The 19,478-nt window shown below is 46.3% G+C and overlaps 1 protein-coding gene across 1 annotated transcript in view; it reads right to left on the bottom strand.

Moving 5' to 3' along the window:
- LOC146203680 (extracellular matrix organizing protein FRAS1-like) overlaps positions 1-19,478 on the bottom strand; it is an 84,172-nt gene that overhangs the window by 25,443 nt on the left and 39,251 nt on the right. The window contains exons 6-12 of the mRNA XM_084588855.1: positions 16,723-16,898; positions 16,033-16,116; positions 14,523-14,705; positions 11,841-11,955; positions 3,483-3,604; positions 2,765-2,912; positions 2,264-2,442 (exon numbers count right to left, since the gene is read on the bottom strand). Of these exons, the coding sequence (XP_084444981.1) occupies positions 2,264-2,442; positions 2,765-2,912; positions 3,483-3,604; positions 11,841-11,955; positions 14,523-14,705; positions 16,033-16,116; positions 16,723-16,898 (1,007 nt within the window). The remainder of the gene's footprint in view (positions 1-2,263; positions 2,443-2,764; positions 2,913-3,482; positions 3,605-11,840; positions 11,956-14,522; positions 14,706-16,032; positions 16,117-16,722; positions 16,899-19,478) is intronic.

Here is a 19,478-nt window from a genome sequence, read left to right as displayed (position 1 = left end):
AGTTATCCCATGTTGCCACACCCTTTCCCACAATCTAAAGAGGACAATGAGCCGAGCCAAAGTGCGGGTGGTGTTCTCCGCTCCTGACAAATTATCAAACCTATGTAACCGCGTGAACCCTCGTGCCAATAAAGCCAAAAAATGTGGAAAGAATCATAAGAACCAATATGTCTCCTGTAAAAATAATGTAATTTATTCTATACCACTGAAATGCGGCCGGAAATATATAGGGCAGACCGGCAGATGCCTTAATGACAGGTTACGCGAACATAATAATGATGTCAGGAATGGTGTCAAAGGGCATCTTGCTTGCCACATTAATGAAAATGAAATAGATGGAAAAACCAAGAAATGTCCCAGTTGTTATCCCGATTTTAAAAGGTCGGACGTCATTGATTGCCACAAAGATCAGCTTACAAGGGAAATCATAGAGGCGTTCAATATTTCATTGCAAAAAGATATGTGCATCAGTGCTGCCTCAGTGGTTTTATCTGACAAAGAAATGCAATACCTGTCTGCTAATCTGTGAATGTGTTTGACGATAACGCTGTTTGATTGCTTCCTATATTTTAACGCTTTTATGTCTCCCCCTCTTCTTTGTCAAGAAAGTGCTTATATTGCCTGGTCTTGCAATAAAAATTCAGTTGTAAGTTAGCGCCCGTCCTGTGTGTCTCGCTGTGTCCTTGTCTTTTTAGCGCTATGCACCAATCGATCTGATTGGCACTGTAAGCATGCGGTATCTTTTTTGCTTATTCAATTTATTTCTGTGCTTTGCTGCGCACTTACAACCAGTTGTTAGCAGCACTTTTGTTTCGTATAGGAGGGTTATCGCGTAGCTTCAACTCTTTCCGTTAGATATCGCGACACTAGCGGTAATGTAAGATGTATACAGTGCATGGTGAGCAGCCTTGTTTGGAGCGCGCCGACTGTGTTCCGCGGTAAGGCTCATCTACTTCGCGGAGCAAGTCAGCGACATCTAACGTTATGCCCTGGGCTTGAGTTACGCGTGCGCGGCCAAAATAAAGCGGTGCCTGCTCGTGGGTTATCGGCCTCATTTCCGCTCGGTGTTTCCGCTTCATGCTACCAGTTAGTACATGGGTACATGCTCAATGATATGCAACAGCGGCCGGAAAACCAACGCGTTTCGCGCGAATCACGAAGCGGCTAGGCAAGCAAGTGCAAGCAGTGCTAGTGATAGCGGATGATCACGCGTTTGAAACACGAATCAGGCTAACAGTGCGAGAATTCGTCCTAGTTTGTTTTTTGTGTGTTTTCGTCTGGTCCGTCTAAGGTTACCACCACGCACCATGCGTTGTAGGCATATTGTTGGATGGTGTGTCTTTGCGCTGGGTTATCAGCTACAAGGGATACCACATTTTGGCATATCCGTACAGATATGGGAATTTCATTTCCTTCACGCAAAAGCACAGAGGTGGCGGGTGGTGCGTATGCAGGAACGCGCGTTAATCCGTTATCACTCGCGCTTGCCTGGTAGTCTCGTCACACTCGAGAAACACGGCAACATTGTGACGCCCTGGTCACCGTCGACACGGCCTCAAAAATACAGGCCGCGAGGCCCTAGCAGCACTAAAGGCACTCGCAAAGCGGGGGCTGCACAAAGAAGCAATGCAAGTATCTTTGATTTGCCGCGCATGCGCACGGGACGCATAACTCAAACCTAGAGCCTTGCTTTAGATGTCGCTGAATTGCTCCGCACTGTACTACGTCCGCCACTGTGAACGAGGGTAGTGCTAGTGAGCACTTCTAAGGATCGGTTACACGCAACATAAACACCTACAAAATTAGACGGTTGAATTGCAGCCGCCGTAGCTCAGCTGGTGCATTAACCGTGTTCCTATTTATAAATATCGCAAAATGATGTGGGTGCCTGCTGTATGGGCACGAAAACCAGCAACTGCCGATTACTTCAAAAAGGTCTGTCACTTGTGTAGTTCGCAGGTACTCATTCTTCATGTGCGCAGAGATCTAGCCGAGAAACCTATACGCTTCACGACGAAGGCAATAATATGCTTTTGAGTGACCTGTCAGTCCACAACCTCTTGTTTCCTTTTCAAGTTTGCCACTAACGTCCTCTTCGTACTGCCCTGCCATTTTAACGTGTCCCAGCTTGGTCTATAGGAATGGCAGTTAAGCTCTCGCGTCGAAGATAGAGCGCTGACAGCCTACCCCGTACTACTCCGCGTCTATGTTTAAACCTTTTTTTATATTTTTATCAATGATTCCTATGAAATCCTGCGCGTACCTTGAAATCTTCGAGGAGGACACCACCACAGATTCCAACTGCGTCCTTGAGTGATATGGCGGCCGAAAATCTCCACAGGCACTTGTCCATGTCGAGATGACGGTAAAGGGACACGGTCCGAGAGCCGCGCATCTTTGGATCGCTCTCGAATGGCCTCGCTTCTCCCGTGCCTGGAGCGTCTGAAAAGAAGCGCATTGCGCGCGACCCTCGGCTTCATGAGTAGAGAGAGAGAGAGAGAAGGCAGAGAGGTTAACCAGGAAAGCTTCCGGTTTGCTACCCTGCACTGGGGAAGGGGAATGAGGAGTTTAAAGGAGAAAGATAGAAGAGAATGATAGGAAATGTAAGGCGGCTTCATGAGTATATTCAAACAAAGTGTTGGCCCTTGAGTATGGGGAAACGAGCTCGTGTACATTTTGGGCGCTGCCCTGATACCATATCAGACGTGAACAGAGTACTTTACGGGACTCTATTCGGACAGACGACATCACAGTGACTGCGTACCTGATGAGGAGGGCATGAAAAGAGCGACGTCACGGCCTCCGGGGGATGCTACGTTGGAGCACACGTGTTGCTTCTGGGAGACGACATTTCCGAAAAGTTGTTCGGCACTAGGTAACGGATGCGTAGATACCAGAGGTAGCATGGAGTCCTATTTCCGGAAAATTGGAAGAAAAAAAAAAAAAGAGCAATGCACGCAAAATTGCAAGGCACCACAATCTGTGGATAGCACTATAATTTCGAGGACAGACTGTGCCTTTGGCGTGGCGTCAATAGCTGGCATACATACTAAGGCCTATAATAACCTCTCTTTTCACATCGTTAGGGTATGTGTACTTATCACTAGTGTACAGACTGGGAGCCTTTGAAGCTTTACAGTTGCAGAATAGGGCTTAAAGTATCCCCGTTTTTTCAAGTGCGCGTTCAAGAATCGTGCAATCACCATTTACGCGGACTCGCTGCTAGCTGTTAGACGAAACAAACAGGCAAAAAAAAAAAAAAAAAAGACGCAAGAAAGTCCCGCGGCGTCCCCTAGCGCCGAAATGAGCAGAGGGAGAACAAAACCTTTCTGAAATAGCGCCAGAAGAGATGCGGTTGCAGGATGCTCCCGGCTGTGAAAGAAGCTCATTTAATTAGCTGATTGCCCAAACTGCATGTCGACGTCACCTATATATGCATCTCGACTGTGGGTTGTGTGAGAGAGAGAGGTCCTTATACGTACCCTATGCTTTATCTCGACGGTGATGAGCAGCTGGTCAGATTGCATGCCGAGATCGGTTCCATTGTTGTATTCTATAATTGCAGTGACGTCGTGCCTTTGTTCTTTTTCACCAGGACACAGACCTGCGCACAAATCCAGGAAAGTGCATTAGTACAGCAGCGGGGAAGACGTGCAGTGTATACGTATACGATGATTATCAGAAAAAATACGGGCGTTTTCAAGACTGCCAGAGCTATAAACTGAGCACAGGACGGCCAATGAAAGCCAGAGAGAGAGAGAACTTTTATTTGTCCAACAGAGTGACTATCCCGCTCTTCGTGGGTTAGACCTGGAAGGTGGGACAGTCACCTTAGTTGCAGGCCGGTAGTTGCAGGCCGGCATCTTCGGCCAGTCGAACAATTTCTCTTTGGGCCCTTGGGTCTGAGCTTCGCAGAGGGGTCTCCCAGGTGTCTTTAGTTATATTTTTAGCCCTGCCTGGTGACTTCGCGCATTCCCATATTATGTGATCTAGTGATCCCCTTTCCTTACAAAATGAACATAGATCTGATCGTATTTCTGGCCATATGGTTGACTAGAACTGTATTCGGGTATGTATTTGTCTGGAGCTTTCTCCACGATACTGCTTCCTCTTAGCTATAGAAGTGCACCAAGCATGATTGCTGCGTAAGGTTGAAATCACAGGAGAAAAACCAAAAATGACAACAACATAAACTGTTATCTGGATAATGCCATCCTCCTTGAATAAAACTAAATATGTTGGGGAATCCTTCTACAGCGATGTTTATATGCAATAATTTGATACGGTGTCACTAAGCCTATAAAAAATATCAAACAACAGGTTCATGCTTCCCTATGTGCCGCATAACATTAACTATTCTGACTCTGCAAAACGTTCGCTACAAAGGCTACATCACGTTCCTTTCCGCAGGGCGTATCATATACGAGTGAGAAAAGAGCTGAAACTGGCCGACTAGCAAAGTGTTCCTCACTGCAGTGTTACTGAAACGCTTTCGCAACACTCCTTCCAATTTATTGGAACCAATATATGAACGCCCCTCGTGCATCGCACAGAAAAATCGTGGGCCAAAAAGAGAGACAAAGACCTCCTATAAATAAATTGGTTCACAGGAAGGGAAAGGCGCAGTAACTGTCACACTTGCTCTGTGGACACCCGAACCGCGCCGTAAGGGAAGGGAGGGAGGTGGGAATGAAAGTGGAAAGAGAGAAAGAGGAGCCATAGTGGAGGGCTACGGAGTAATTTCGACCACCTGGGGATCTTTAACGTGCGCTGACATCGCACAGCACACGGACGCCACTTCGTTTCGCCTCCATCGAAACGCAGCCGCCGCGGTCGGGTTCGAACCCGGGAACTCCGGCACAGTAGTCGGGCGTCTTACCACTGCACCACCCCGGCGGGGCAGACAAAGACCTCCTAATCGATATTCTGAAGTTTTTATGAAATTTATCATGCAACGTGGGGTTCCCACTGAGTTACAAGGCTACCGTGCATATAGCATGGCGGTTTGGGAGCAGATGACCGAGATTCCTATAACCAGCTGATAGCGTGCACGGAAAGATCCAACATCGCTCATAAAAAAAATACAAGGAAACAAAACAAGTAAAAAGCACAATAAACATTCGACGCTAAGAAAAAGAAAATATAGAAAGGGGCACTTTATCCGTAAGTTAGTTGTCAACACCCAAGAACAGGTGAGTACGGCGCGCGTCGACGCGACTGCTATAGCTGTCAAGCTCCATCGACCACAGTGTTGTGCAGTAGACTGCCGTTAGGGCAACCTCGGCCAAGACCGAAAATGTTAGGCCATTTGGTTTGCTCCTCATAGAAACGCAGTGTAAAAACAATCCGCCTAAGACAAGTCGTTTCGCTATGCTTCGGTTAAAACAAACTCTTGCAGCGACCACGAACCAAGGTCGAGAGACGTCCGCGCGGCACTACGAAAAAAAAAAAAAAAATGCTTGAATTAGGGTGAGTTGAGCATTAATTGGCGTGAGCGGGTGGCTTGGCAGAGGCGACTACCTGGCGTTAACGTGCCCTATACGCTGGGGAGGGGGGTCGCTCTAACACGAACACTCCTAGCACGACACAGTGGCGTCGCAAGGGGGGTGCGGGGGGTGAGATTCGCACCGGGTGCAGCGCTCAAAGAGAAGAAGGAAGGAAGGAAGGGGTGGGGGGCGAAATGAATTATTGCAGAATGACGCGAAAAGGCGCGCATCGGTGCCACTGACTGGCAAATGTGATCTCGTAGAACGAATTATTCTGTTATGAGTGGATAAAAACGCATGCCTTAGTTTAGGCCAGAGACTCCACGCAATTTTGACGTTGAGCCGGGCCTGTGTACGTGCGTGTACCCTGGAAACACAAGCATTTACCAGATACCCGTTCGCAAACACCTGCGCGGGAGCGTGTTAAGCGTGGCCCGCATGGAGCGTTTTTTGCACGCGAAAACGCGTCGCACGCCCGACGCCCGCGCCGGCGATTTCACTCCCGCATGGTCAGCAGCCGAGCGGCGTTTTTTTTTGCCGCCCAGTTGCGCGACGCACGCGCCCCCATCCGGCCGTGCGTAGAAGGTCGCGAACATCTTGTTTTCCCTGTCGCCGCAAGCTTCAAGTTGTGGTTTGCTCTCTTTCTTCTGGGTCAGGTGTGTCAAGAAAACAGGCAAGGCATCACTTCCAACAGCTATGGATCTAAATGCAGAAGCCATAGCACAAGGGAGGTATCAGAGGTCCGCTGGCAAGGCTAGCAGCTCATAAACAGCCTCCGAGCTCAGCGTAAACACTCGTGGCCCCAGCGGACGGCCCACCTTCACCGAACTCTAACCTAAAAACCTAAAAAAAAAAAAAAAGGAAATGCACGGTGCCCGATGCCCGGACCTTGCTGTGGGCTTTATGCTGTCGTCGCCTCGTCCCCGTGACTACGAAGGACTACATCGCTGCTCGGCCGTTTCGGCTGAGAAACCCGAAACCCTCGGCGCCGCCGCATCGCCTCATGTATGCGACTGCTGGCAGTTTCTCTCGGGCAGTCTGTCTTTTTCATTTATCTCCTGTGCTTTTCTCGCTCCTCGGCCCATTCACGCATGCCTCGCACTTTCAAAACGCCGAAAGGCACGGGGTGCCTGTTGCTCACCACGCGCCGACTAGAAAAAAAAAATATTAATAATAATAAGGACACCTTTAGCAAGGCCAGGTGGTTTGAATTGAGAGTGAATGTACCCAAGGGTGTTCACGCAGTGCATTATGCGGCTCTTACCTTTTTTTTTTTTTTTTTTTTTTTTTGCTCTGAGAAAGGCAAAGTCATTGTTAAAATTAGAAAGGGTTAATGGAGACACCAACCGCATTTTTCGGAAATATGTGCTTTTGATGTGATGTTTTGCTTAATTACCAGTCGTTGGTCACGATCGCTGCGTCCTAGTGTTAAAAAGAAAAAAAAAACTACTTCACTCGCACTGCGTGGTTGAATGCAGAGTGAATTTGACTTCAAAGCCAACCTCCAGGGCAAAGGAGGTAGAATCGAAGTTGCGATTCGGTGCGGGCACCCGGGCACGGGAGGGGAGAGGGGTGTGCCGCGCCGCGCCTCCGCACCGGGTGACCCTAGCGACGCCACTGGTGCGACAAGCGCAGAGTGTTCATGGTGGGAATGGTTGCATGTGCTCGCTTTCTGGACAGACCCCGAATGGGTCGGAGCAGTAAGGCTACGGGCCTTACGGCTGCGACTGTTGTGTTACCTTCTCATTGGTGCCTTTTTGTGCTCAGTACCCCTTTTATTTACCATGGTTGACCGACAGCACGAACTCCAGGACGAACACTCTTAGCACTGATTGGTCGGCGGGTTTCGTGACGTCACGAGACCTCATGGTGTTATTTGGCAGTATCTGTCGACTCGGGTAGCTCCTGTGAGGTGGGAATCGGACGCTCCGCGGCACTTGGATTCCGAATAAGGCGCGCTACTCCTAGGCCATGCAGGACCGTTAGTACCGCTTTGTTAAGGCAGGACTTTTTGTCGCGTGGTCGCTCACATATGCAACTTATGGTTTGGTTTAATTTATAAGGTTTAAAGTTCCAAAATTGCTCAGGGTATAATTGCCGCCGTAGAGGAAGGTTACGGAAAGTTCGGGGTTCTTAAGGGCACCATGAAAAGCTATTTACTAAAAAATGAAAACGCAGATGTCCAATAGGTACTCCATCAATCCTCTGCGCAAAGCAATAATTTCTTAAGCTAGCTTCAGTAGCACGGAACATATCGAAAATGATGTCCAATAGGTACTCCATCAATCCTCTGCGCAAAGCAATAATTTCTTAAGCTAGCTTCAGTAGCACGGAACATATCGAAAATGACGTTCCCCCTCTCTCTCCTGGAGTCAGTGCACGCCAGCGCGCAAGAAAAAAAAATTAAGGAAACGAGTCTCCACGGTGCCCACCAGCGGCACTTCGGAGCGTTTAATGAGCGTGCACACACAGAAAGCCTACCCGACGTCACAGGGAAGGAGGCGCGTGGGGCGATGTCGCCCTAATCGGTTGCGAGCGATCGCCAAGAGCATTTCTGAAAAATTGTTTATAAATTATAGGCTCCATGCAAAGCTTTTAAATTTGAATCGAATACTCACAAGCACCGCTTTTACAGACTACTTGCATTATAATACTACCGCAATTACCGGATCAGTGTTCCTTTAAAACGTGCACTGGCACCGCACAGTTAAGAGGTGCTCCCACCGGCAAGCGCTTCGTTGGGATCAGCTGTCGAGCGCCCTAACCACTCCGCCACCGCGGCGTGGCTGGTAGCTTACGACTGTATTCTAGAGAGCATATGCGATAAACAGAGACACAATAAATGAACAAAATAGTAGCAAAGTGCATGTGCGCGAACGTGAGCCCGCAAGGAGAGCCGCCGACGGGAGCCATTGAAGCCATCACGGCATATCCTTAAATGCGGAGTTGAAGTGTTCCCCTTTTCCTTTTTTCTTCTTTCTAGATTTCTGTCAGTGAGAGGGTCCCTCCATTTTTTTCGCCCCTTCCCTTCCTTCCCTCATTTCTCTTGTCACCACCCACCTCCTTACTATTGATATTTCATTCCTGGCTGATTTGACAGTTAACCTTGGACGGACTTCGTGATCTTCATCTGCGCGACGACTCAGTGCACCCCGTATAACGGCTCACGCCACAAAAACTAAAGAATTAGTCTGCACAAGGACGCGCACCCCGTCGGGATGGCTTCCGCACACCTTCGCCAAAAACGGCTAAGAAGTCACTCTACGGGAGCGCGCGTTTCTGTGGTGAAGCTTTCTATAGTTGTCGCGGTGAAGCCAGTGCATCAGCACAATTGTGCTGATGCATAGGCATAATGTGCAAGCTAACTTTAGGCAAGAGTTAAAAAATAAAAGTTTGACGTAGGCCAGGGAAACCATTTTGAATAGAGCTGCCAGCCATTTGGCGCACTACAGGCAATGTCTATTTATTTTGCAATTAACCAATTAGTAATTAAGATATTTTTATTTAATAAATATTGCTTTTAGCCTATAAATGTGATTTTCAAAGTTGGAGAACACCTTCGTAAACCCCTCTTCCATTTATTTCCGACAAATAAAGCCTCACGAGTATCTTTTTTCCGAGTTGCAAAAAAGCCCGCGAAATACAAAAACAATCGCGTGATTAGCGCATTCACGCGCCGCTATTGTAGTACTCCCAATCGTGGTTTGAGTGAACGGAATTAGCTGCGTCCGCGACTCAACGGCCCAGTTCTTGCGGTAGGCTAATATGCTGTCGACGGTTGCAGCGATCACCGTCACTTGCGCCGACTGGCTGACCGGGCGACGAGACTATCGCGGACATACCATGGACATACATACCTGCCTGCCGCTGCAACGGGGCCGTGAAGCCACGGCCGCAGCTGATTTCGTTCACTCAAACCACGGTTGAGGGCAGCCCATTCGTGGCGCGCGAATGTGCCAGTCACGTGATAGTTTTTGTATCTCGCGGGCTTTCTTTGCAGCTCGGAAAAAAAGATACACGTGATGCTTTCTTTTTTTTTTTTTTCCCGCAAATAAATGGAATAGGGGTTTCTGAAGGTGCAGTCCAGCTTTGCAGATCACATTTATTTTCTAAAGTCGATATTTACCAATTTAGAAAAAATATTTTAATTGCGAATTAATTAATTACAAACAAAAAATTGTCTGTGGTGTGCAAAATGGCTGGCACTGAATCTATGCAACTGGTTTCTCTGGCCTACCTAAAATGTTTTATTTTTTAACCCTTGGCTAAATTGTGCCTCCTTGTGGCGTTGGTTACAGCAACATTGCAGAGGGCGCTTGACAGATGGACGGTTACCGGCTCATCATTTCAGAAGCGTTCGGAGCAAGATGGAAAGAAAAAATCAGAGAAGGAACACAAATAGTAGCAGCCGCTGTTGAATGCAGCAAGAAAAACGAGCCGGTAAGAAAGAAAATTAGACTAATGCTATAGTTTCAAGCAGGATAACATAAACTTGTTTCATACTCTCAGCCTTGAGCTCGCTTCGTGCAAAAGAGCTATAAATGCTCTATTACATTTATCCTCTCTCCGCAAGGATATTTTTGTCATTGTTTTATGTAATATATATATGAACACACCCAGAGATAGATTATCCAGGGTTCAAATGGTTCAAATGCACCGGGCCCACAGGTCTAAGGGGGCACTCCAAGGATTGAAAAAAATTGGCAGATTTCCTGGTCCGGTTGAAAAAAGAAAAAAAAAAAAGTCGCATCATTTTCCTTGATTTTTAACGACTGAAACGGAGCTTATGAACTGCATTATCTAATACTTCAAAAAAGCTGCTCTTCGCATCGCATCTTTAATCGCAAAAGCATCCTCAGTTCGGCAGCGGAAATACAATCTTTACACTCGCCCGAAAGCCCATAAACAGCACGCGTTGAAGTGCGGGCTAGCATTTATTCATGTGCTAAGAGTGGAAATGAGAAAGGTGACAGGCATGTAAGAGGAGAAAAGAAATAGAATGAACGGAAGCCCGTTGCACCACGGCTCTTCGCGCCAACCGCGCAGGCACTAGACGCCAGTCGGATCTCGACGTGTGGGCCGCGCCGCAATAAAACGCCTCACTTCTTAAGGCGTGCGACCATGGCGAGGCGCCGGGAAGTCGGCGTGCCGAAGCACAATTTGATAAAGGAAATTCGAGCCAACGTTTGTTCGCTGGGACCTGCGCCTCACGAAAGCCAACAACCGAATGCAGTTCAGCAGACTGTCAGAAAAGATATATATAAAACACAACCACCGACCGCCGAGTTGAACATGAAACTTCGGCAAGCGGGCCGGGCCGGATGCGTTCAGTCCGCTCGAAAGGCTCGAAAACACCTCTGCCGCGTTCAGAGATCTTCCCCACTTTGTTCGCGTTCAGCGCGTCGAACATGCGCAGGCTTAATTCCAATGCCGGGCGCAGAAATTCTAGCCTGCGCGTATCGTACATCTGTTCCAGGGTCTTGTTTTTTCAAGCCTGCGTTATGTCATCACAGTGAAGCGGTAAGTTAGATTATATATAAGGCAAGACTTAAAAGAACAAGAATTGGATGCAAGAGAATCTCTGGAGCGGGAATCGGCAGAGGCACACAACCAAATTAGAAAAAGCGGGAGTGAAGGCCTTAGCTTCCCATTAATCAGGCTCCATAAGGATATGAGTTAATATTGCGATAGCAGTACTGCGCCAGATTTCGAGCCGTCGCGTGGTCCCTGCGGAAGCCACGCTTGACCTTGAACAGCCGAGGAGGAGAAGGAGCAGCAGAAGAAGAAGGCTGGTAACTTACGCTCTCGGGTCATACTCCTAAAGGATAAACTTAAATGTCCCCAATAATGTAGCACCTTACACTGATAGGGCGTGATAGGGGAATAATGTAGCAAGCAAAAGAAGCTTCCCCCGTTGCTATCGCAATTCAACTATAGGGTTAACCAGAGTTAAACCACAACTATTTTTTTTTTTTTTTTTCAAATCAGATTATATGCACTCCGCCCCTCTTCGTTTATTGTTCTCAGTGGTCTCGCGCTCCCTTTTCTGCAGTTTTGGGACTGGCGCTCAGTGCAAGTACACATTTTCCCTTCCTTCTGTGTGCCTTTTATTTTTATACCTAGAAACTCTGGTGGTGGGGTCAGAGTCCCTCTTAAATTTTGTGAACCGGGCCTCCATATCTGCTAATCCGCCCCTGGCGCACACCCAGCATACGCACATGTCTCTTTAGGGACAATTCTGCTAAGGCGAAATTTTATAATGCCTTCAAGTTGATTTTAAATGGTCTACTGTATTTACATTGAATTTTTTACCCAAAATATGTGCATGGAGACCACAAAAAGTGCCGCAGTCACCTTTTTTATCGCTGATAACGACTGGCTCGCTGACTGTCAGGCGGTGACCATTTCCCGTTCCGTGGACGACGCATCTGACGGCGCATCCGATGACGAGGTAGATGCTGTCTAGGACCTGCGCAACAGTACACATGCCTCGCTTCCAGACCCCTGTCAAAAATTAAACGCATGGCCGGTGCTTCCAGCCGGTGAAAGTAAATGATTACAAAAAGTACTACTAACAACACAGTAATGCACTCCAAATGTAAAACTGAAATTCCCCTGTATACAAAACTAACAATATGTTTCTAAGGGCTACAGCCCAGCCGTGGAAATACATTTTCAGCATTGATTACCCCTACGACGTCAGATGAACGTGGCTAAATTAAGATAAAAATGGCTTAAACGGCAAGTGCCCTTGACGACTAACGGTACGCTTTAGTTGACACCAGATCAAGGACACAGTTTCACGAGCAAGGTGACTGGAACCAATCCCTCGGGGTTAAATTGCGACCGCGTTGGCCGTTTTATAATCGAAACGAAGTGAAAAAATGCACCACCGCGTACAGCTTTTGGGCGCAAAACCCCCTTTTGCGTTTTCAAGTGTTTTCCGCATGACGGAACGCAGTGCTCTAATGTATCAAAATGGCATAAAGAAGTCCCCAAGTGGTTTCAGACCAGGTGACCATAGTAGCCGCATCTCACGCCCATGCGTTGTCAAGCTTCATATATGAAAATAACGATTCGCCTCTATAGTTTGTTTCAGGAAGAACGCAATTAAATATTCGCAAATGGCCGGATACGCTGTTGAACTAGTTGGCAGAGCGGTGTGCCTAGGCGACTGTTATTCCATATTAGCTGTTCGACCTATCTCACATCATTCGGCATGTGCTTCGCTGTTGTAACGCACTCACCGCAACCTTGTGGCCTTCAGTGTTTCGCACACGCGCTCAATGGTGTTTCCAAACGTGCTGCCCTGCTGCAGATTGACCTCCCTAAAAACGAATATGCGCGCAGGAGGTCGGAACGGGAACCTCATACGCAAACAATGATGCAGTTATGTAGAAATTGATCCAGTTTCCGTTTTGAAAGGCGGCTAGTGCACAGGATAACCTTTAGCTTCTTAAAAGAGCCAAGGACAGACTGTCGTCACGACCTAAGTCAAAATTAAGACATCGACAACGATCCGCTTGTGGAGTTGAGTACGAATGTTAAAAAAAAAAAAAAAAAGAACACAACGGAAAAATTAAGCATGAAATGCCTGCATATGCAAGCGTTTGAAGTCATTTGGTCAACTGCGCATGCCTTTAGACTCTAGCGATTTGTTTCCTGATAGCGTATTCAGCTCGTTCATTCGAAAAAAAAGCGCCGCTTTAACCTGGGGGAAAGAAAAAAAAAAATACTTGGCGTCGTTCCAAACGTGTCAGCGAAAACACGCCCGCGATTTCGTATCAGTGTGAGTTCGCATCATGACTGTGATGCGGCCGTTCTCTGTGCAGCGTTCAGTGTGACGTCATACCATTTCGCTTCGCATTTAGCATCCATCTGCTAGTCTGGTTAGAGGCTAGTTTGCGACAGAGGTTCGGACAGACCATATGTGTAGCTCTAATTGTATGCCGTTAAATGTAAGCGTAGGTGTTCACCGAGAAGTGAGACAGATACTGCATCTTCCTTTCCCCGGAAATCAAACTATCTAAAGGCGTTTAAAACTTTGCCAAACTCTGTGCCAGTCTTTCATTTCCAAACTGCCAATCAAAAAACCATGCCAAACGGTCTTTCGCGTGGGTTTATGGGGAGTTAAACCTTTCCTAGTTATACGCGACAGCATACACAGCTCGTTCCGCAGAAAGGGCGCTGTTAATCGTCGTTGCGGTGATTTGATATCACGCCAACAGTCGCCAAACATGTCGAGAAAACACGCACGCTGTAACGTCAACTCTTAGGCGGTGGCTAAGGTTCTCCCAAGCTTTCTTCCTTTTTCTCTTTCTCTCTTTTTTTTTTTTTTTCAACGAACACTATACAGCGCTGTCGAACGGTGTGAAAATCCTGCTACTCAAGCACATTATTGGAGAGTTCTGTTGTATATGTTTCGATGCTGGTGGACTGAGTTCTGGCCAAAGGGCTCTACGCGCACTCGCTAACAAAGCCCGGTTGTCACTACAAGGTCACAGTCCTGCTTAGATGAAAAAAAAAAAGAAAAAAAAAAGATGCGTCAATTAAATCGGGTCTCTTGGCGACCATCAAGAGACATCGATTGTGCTCACTGTATGGATAGACTATCGGTACAGCTGTTTTTGTTTTAACTTGCACGGCGTTCTGATCATGAAGAATACAGAAAATTTAGTACAGAAATAAGATACTTTATTGGTAAAAAACGTACTAAAATAATCAATGCGACTTATGCAGCAAGGTATGCCTTACCATTAGGATATTCTCTTTGCGCACTCCACTCTCCCCCCCCCCCCCCCTTCTCTAACCGTGGCAGATGGTTTCTCGAAGACCTCAGAGAACACCACCGACGGTCTTTTCTTTTTTTTTTTTTTAGACATACAGCCTGTAATTCCAACGCATTAAAATAGTGCACAAAGGACGAACAGGGCCAAATAAAAGAGTGCCTCACGGGCTGCGGCACGTGAAAATCAGTTACTCGCAAAGGAAAGTTCACCACCGCTAGAAGAACACGTGGTCGACCGCTTCGCTCACCTGCTGTCGCACAGAGGCGAAGGGCGTCTCCCGGGAGATGGGCTCGAACGTCGTGGTCGTCCCATTGGTGACCGCAGCAGCAGTCTCCCAGGCGTACGACAGGTTATCCGGAGGGCCGTTTTTCGTGGATCCCTTGCAGCTGGCGCCCAGAACCATGAAGTCCGGGTGGTGCGGGTCGCATGGCTATGCGTGTAGTTTAGTAGGGGTCAGAATGTATCAGCAAGACAGTAGTCACAGATTACTTGGCTCTCAAGTAACCTGCAAGCAGTCGTGCAGCAGCGAACAGAAAAGGGCTCTGGTCAGCTTTGGATGCGGCGGCGCGAGACACATAGCCTGGTGTTTTCCGTTTGATGTTGTGGGCCGAACAGGATTATTTGCGCCACAGTGAACCGCAGAACCGAGTCTTTGAAATTACAAAGCCTGATACGGCTAAAACAGAGTCAGCTACAAAAATATTTAGAGTCAAGCGTCCATGAACGCTTAATTACAGTAAACCTAATAGTTACCTTGACAGTTATCAACTAGAATTTAGTTAGCCAGCTCATTGTTAACGCTATTAATCTTTGTCCCCCACCACGTTTGCTAATAGTATCACGCCGCAAAGATTATCTTTAAATACGTCCATCTTTAAAAGTTTACAAATATGCAACTTTTTGTGTCCTTTTTTTTAATTTAAAGAAAGCTAGAACAAATTTCTTTCATTTTATCTCCTAAGAAAGCGCAATATGTTACAACTGCAGGAAAAGTTTCGTAGACATGCGTTTAAATCTTAATTTCTTACCATTTTTCCCCGGCGACTAGGATTTGCTACCGCTTGCAAACTTCAAATTGTGGTCACGGCACGACAAGTATTTTCTTGTTTTCGCGAAAATTATGCGGGGATAAAGTTGGTGATGCTAATATGATTGGCCATATCTTTTTTTTTTTTTTTTTTTTTTTTTTCAAGGAAATCGAAGAAGGAGCACGTAGACTGGATCAAAATGGGTTGTTGGGCGAGTGGGTTGGACATTATGTTAAAACAGCGCTAGAAACACGGACAGATAGTAAGACAAACACACATTGCGCTGAGCTGACAACTGAGGTTTTATTCATGAAGCGCGTCTTTATATACACAGAGAGTGATAGAAAGTGGACAGCCAGATTCGCAAGCAGCACTTCCCTAATACTTCATGCCAAGGAAAGGGCTTTTATGGGAAGGAGAGGGTGACATTTTATGTCGCGCAGCGGATCTGGTTGTCCACTTTATATCACCCTTTGTGTATATATAAAGACAGCTTCATGAATAAAACTTCAGTTGTCTGTTCAGCACAACGTGTGTTTGTCTTTCTTTCTGTTCGTGTTTTAACATAATAATCTGGATCAGTTGGCTTGGAATGACTCCAATACAAATCCTGTACAATAGCGAATATATAAGCTTAAGCGGCTTATACAGGTCTGCTGCTTAGTTTCAATATGTCCGTAAAAGCTGAAGGATAATTTCAGCAATGGGAAGTGGGGAGTGCATATTTACCGGGACGCACACTACGGGGTATCCAGCTGGCACCTGCTGCCCCAGGTAGCGCCTGACGTCGAAGTAGTGAAGTAGGGACGTCACCTGCGTAGAGGGTCACACGCAAACACACGCTGCGACGAATGAAGTCTGCATAATTCGACCGAAGCCTCGAAAAATTACATTCAATTTTGCTTAGTTAGTTCGAAAGCCTATGTGCGCTAGCATATGCCACGCTCGTGAGGTTTGTACTTCCGACGGCGCTCTCTTTGTTCCGATATCTCAACAGATCAAGCAAGTATATCGTGGCCTCGCCTCGAAGACGCCGTTGTCTCTGTTTTTTTATACCACCTACGAGCGAGCGTCGCCTCTCATGGCCACATCTACACGACGCGACGCTCTCTGATTGGTCTCACAGCTGTGTGACGACACAGTGCGCGTGCTCGCGGCTGCGGCGATGGACACTGACGGACGCCTTTTTGGCTGAGTGGAAGCCTTAGTGTTAGAGCACTAAAAACAGACACCGCGTTAACTGTACAATTAGGTCACGCGAACGGATAACGCCCTTCTGCCTTTGACCGAAAATTAAGACCACACGTTCGCTTTAAATGGAGAGGCGCCTGTAGTTGGAAAGCGCTGGGTTCCCCGCAGAGAAATAAATTCCTAGCCGTAAGCATGAGCGAGGGCAAGGTCACCTTGCATGCCACTTACGATCGGTATGCCAAGAGAGACGGTTGAAGAGCTTAGCGACTTGGCACGGCTGGACAGCTTCCTGTCGTGGACAACTGACTCGGCAGACCCCACGGGCGCGGGATAGATGCGGACGCTCTCCATGTCTTCGGCTATCTTGGCTTGAATGGACAACTCCTGTTTGTTATCAGCGAGGTCTGACAGAAAAAAAATATATATTTATATATATAAATATATCGGGTGACTTTTTTTTTTTTTTTTTTTTAATGCGAAAGCGTAACTGCGCTATGTTCACAGATTTCTGTCCGCAGAACATGTCCGCAAAATCGTGTCCGCAGCAGTTGCGGGTAATTGAGAAGTGCTAGAGGTTAATGAGTGGTGTAAATCGAATGAGGCTGACATAATGTTGCTGCAAAAAAAATTAGGCCAATGAGTTAATTAGGTCATTGCAGGCAAAAAGTAAACGTTGTCCGCAGCAGTTGTGAGTAATTGAGAAGTGGTAGAGGTTAATGAGTGGTGTCAATCGATAAAGGGTTACGTAATGTTGAGTCCAAAAATAATTAGGTCAATAAGTTAATTAGGTAATTCATTGCAGGCAAAAAAAGTAAAGGCGAAAATGGTCTCTAGCTTGGCGCCACATTTGAATGTATCAAATACTAAACTAGTTATTTAAATCAATCAATTAAGATGACATCAAGGATGTGACGTCAAGCAACCTGAAGTTGAGCTAAGGCAGAGGAAGGGGTTGGTGCGCAATTTGAAACCAACAAAGACTAAAATAGTTAATTAAGTCAGTCAATTAGGGTGACGTCAAGAATGTGACGTCACGCAACTGGAAGTAGAACTCAATAAGGGCATAGGAAGGAATGGGCGCGCAATTTGAAAGTACCAAATACTAAAGTGGGTAAACAAGAAGTGAATTAAGCAACTAGAAGCAACCAACAGCAGCATCCGTGCTTTCGCATTACTCCAATGCAGATTCTGCAGTGCTCTTTAATTTGTTTACTGTCTACAGAATTGTATTTCGTAATTTCTCCAGAGAGACTGTTTGCGTGCATGAATGCGAAAGCATTATACAGCCCCGCGGGTGAAATGTTTTCGATCTAGGTTTTCGACGTGTGTTAAAGCTCTGTCTGCTAGTACTCTATTCGGCCCGGTGCTGTTACCGGACGGAACAACACCAGACTTTGGTAAGAGCACTGGACGCGAAATTCAAAGGTCGTAAGTTAGTATCCTACTAGCGGCGTGTTGGCTTCCTTCTACATTGTATGTATTTTGCTGATTATATTTCATCCATAAATTATTACAGCACTTATTCGTGTCAGCAACACAAAGAAAAAAATCGTCCTCTTTGCTTTCCTTAACATCGCTGTCAAACCGATTCACTTTTAGTTTGTACCCTAACGGGCCCCACATTTCCCTTACAAGGTACCTCTCATAGTTTTAAAACACGAATCTGTAAACAGTAAAGAAAAAAAAATCATCTTGTATACAAATAAGATATGTGCATACGTTTGCCGCCTATAATTGTTACCTTAATCACCGTGGAATGCCAAATTTCATTCAAAAAATAAATGCGCGTTCGGTGGATGGCGCCGTTTTAATTAATCACGAGAACATAATATTTCTACAGTAGTTACACAAAATGTCAGTACACACTTGAAACTGCTTACATGCTGTCAAGGCGAAATAATGAGGGTCTCATCGTGAGCTTTGTTAATTTTCCCTATTTTCAATTGGTTATAGTATTTTAGTTTTCTATTTTTGATTTTGTTTTTGTTGTTTTTTCACCTACGTTATGAGTTTTTCTGCGATGTTTATTGGCCACACGACATTCGCACATCGTACAAGCGTGTGTTGTGTGACCCAGGTGGCAATAAAGAAAAATAAAAGTTGTGTGACCCGGACGCTAATTTGTCTCGCTCACAGCTCAAGCGCCCTGGGTTTTCGAATCCTGCTTGCAACACGGAGTTTTCCGTAAAAGGAAATAAAATTATTTTATGAAGCTTAAAATTACAGAAATGTGGCGCCGTGTTATTAGCATTGCTTGTCATGCTTTAGTCACTTTCATTCAGCGCGTGACGTCACGTGGGCTACGAGGTACTTTCATATTTGGCGCCGGTTGCCCATTGGTACCAGGTGACGGTATCACAATGCAGCTTGTCAAATCTAACAACAAGATTTAAAGTGATGTTCGTTCATTTTCTCTTTTCCGAGAGCCGAGGAAAAAAAAAAAAAGCTGATGGCGATAACAGACGTCTGGGACAAAGCATGGTCCCTACTGAATTCAGGAACTTACAGATCTGTCCGACAGCCAGCGCATGCCTAGCGGCCTGTTCATCGGGAAGAAAACGCAACTAATATACTACTGAAGTACTATACCGGGTTTCAGGGAAGGTGAGTAAGAATATTTAAAAATTTAGTTTTGATATATTCAGATGGCTCTATCGGAGTTGCAACAGTAGCGGTGGCTGACATTAGAAAACATATTAATCATGCTAACTAGTAAACTGGTTAACTATATTCTTATGATATGCATTTTAGTGCGAAAAAAGTAATCCCGAGGCGCAGAGCTTAGCAAAATCGTCTAACGTTTGTATGTGCATGCACTTAGTGCAGGTGTCCAGTGAGGAGCGAGGCAGATATTTCGCTTTTCTTCCCGGAAAACAAATAAAGACTTTTAGCATAGTTTGTTTAGTTTATAGAGCTTAACGTCCCAAAGCGACTGAGGCTATGAGAGACGCCGTAGTGGAGGGCTCCGGAAACCTCGACCACCT

This window comes from Amblyomma maculatum, chromosome 1 (assembly GCF_055883805.1).
Source record: "Amblyomma maculatum isolate TAMU_Amacu chromosome 1, ASM5588380v1, whole genome shotgun sequence".
Taxonomy (NCBI): Eukaryota; Metazoa; Arthropoda; class Arachnida; order Ixodida; family Ixodidae; genus Amblyomma; species Amblyomma maculatum.
Note: the sequence above shows the minus strand (reverse complement) of the source record. Positions and strands in the feature narration are given on the sequence as shown.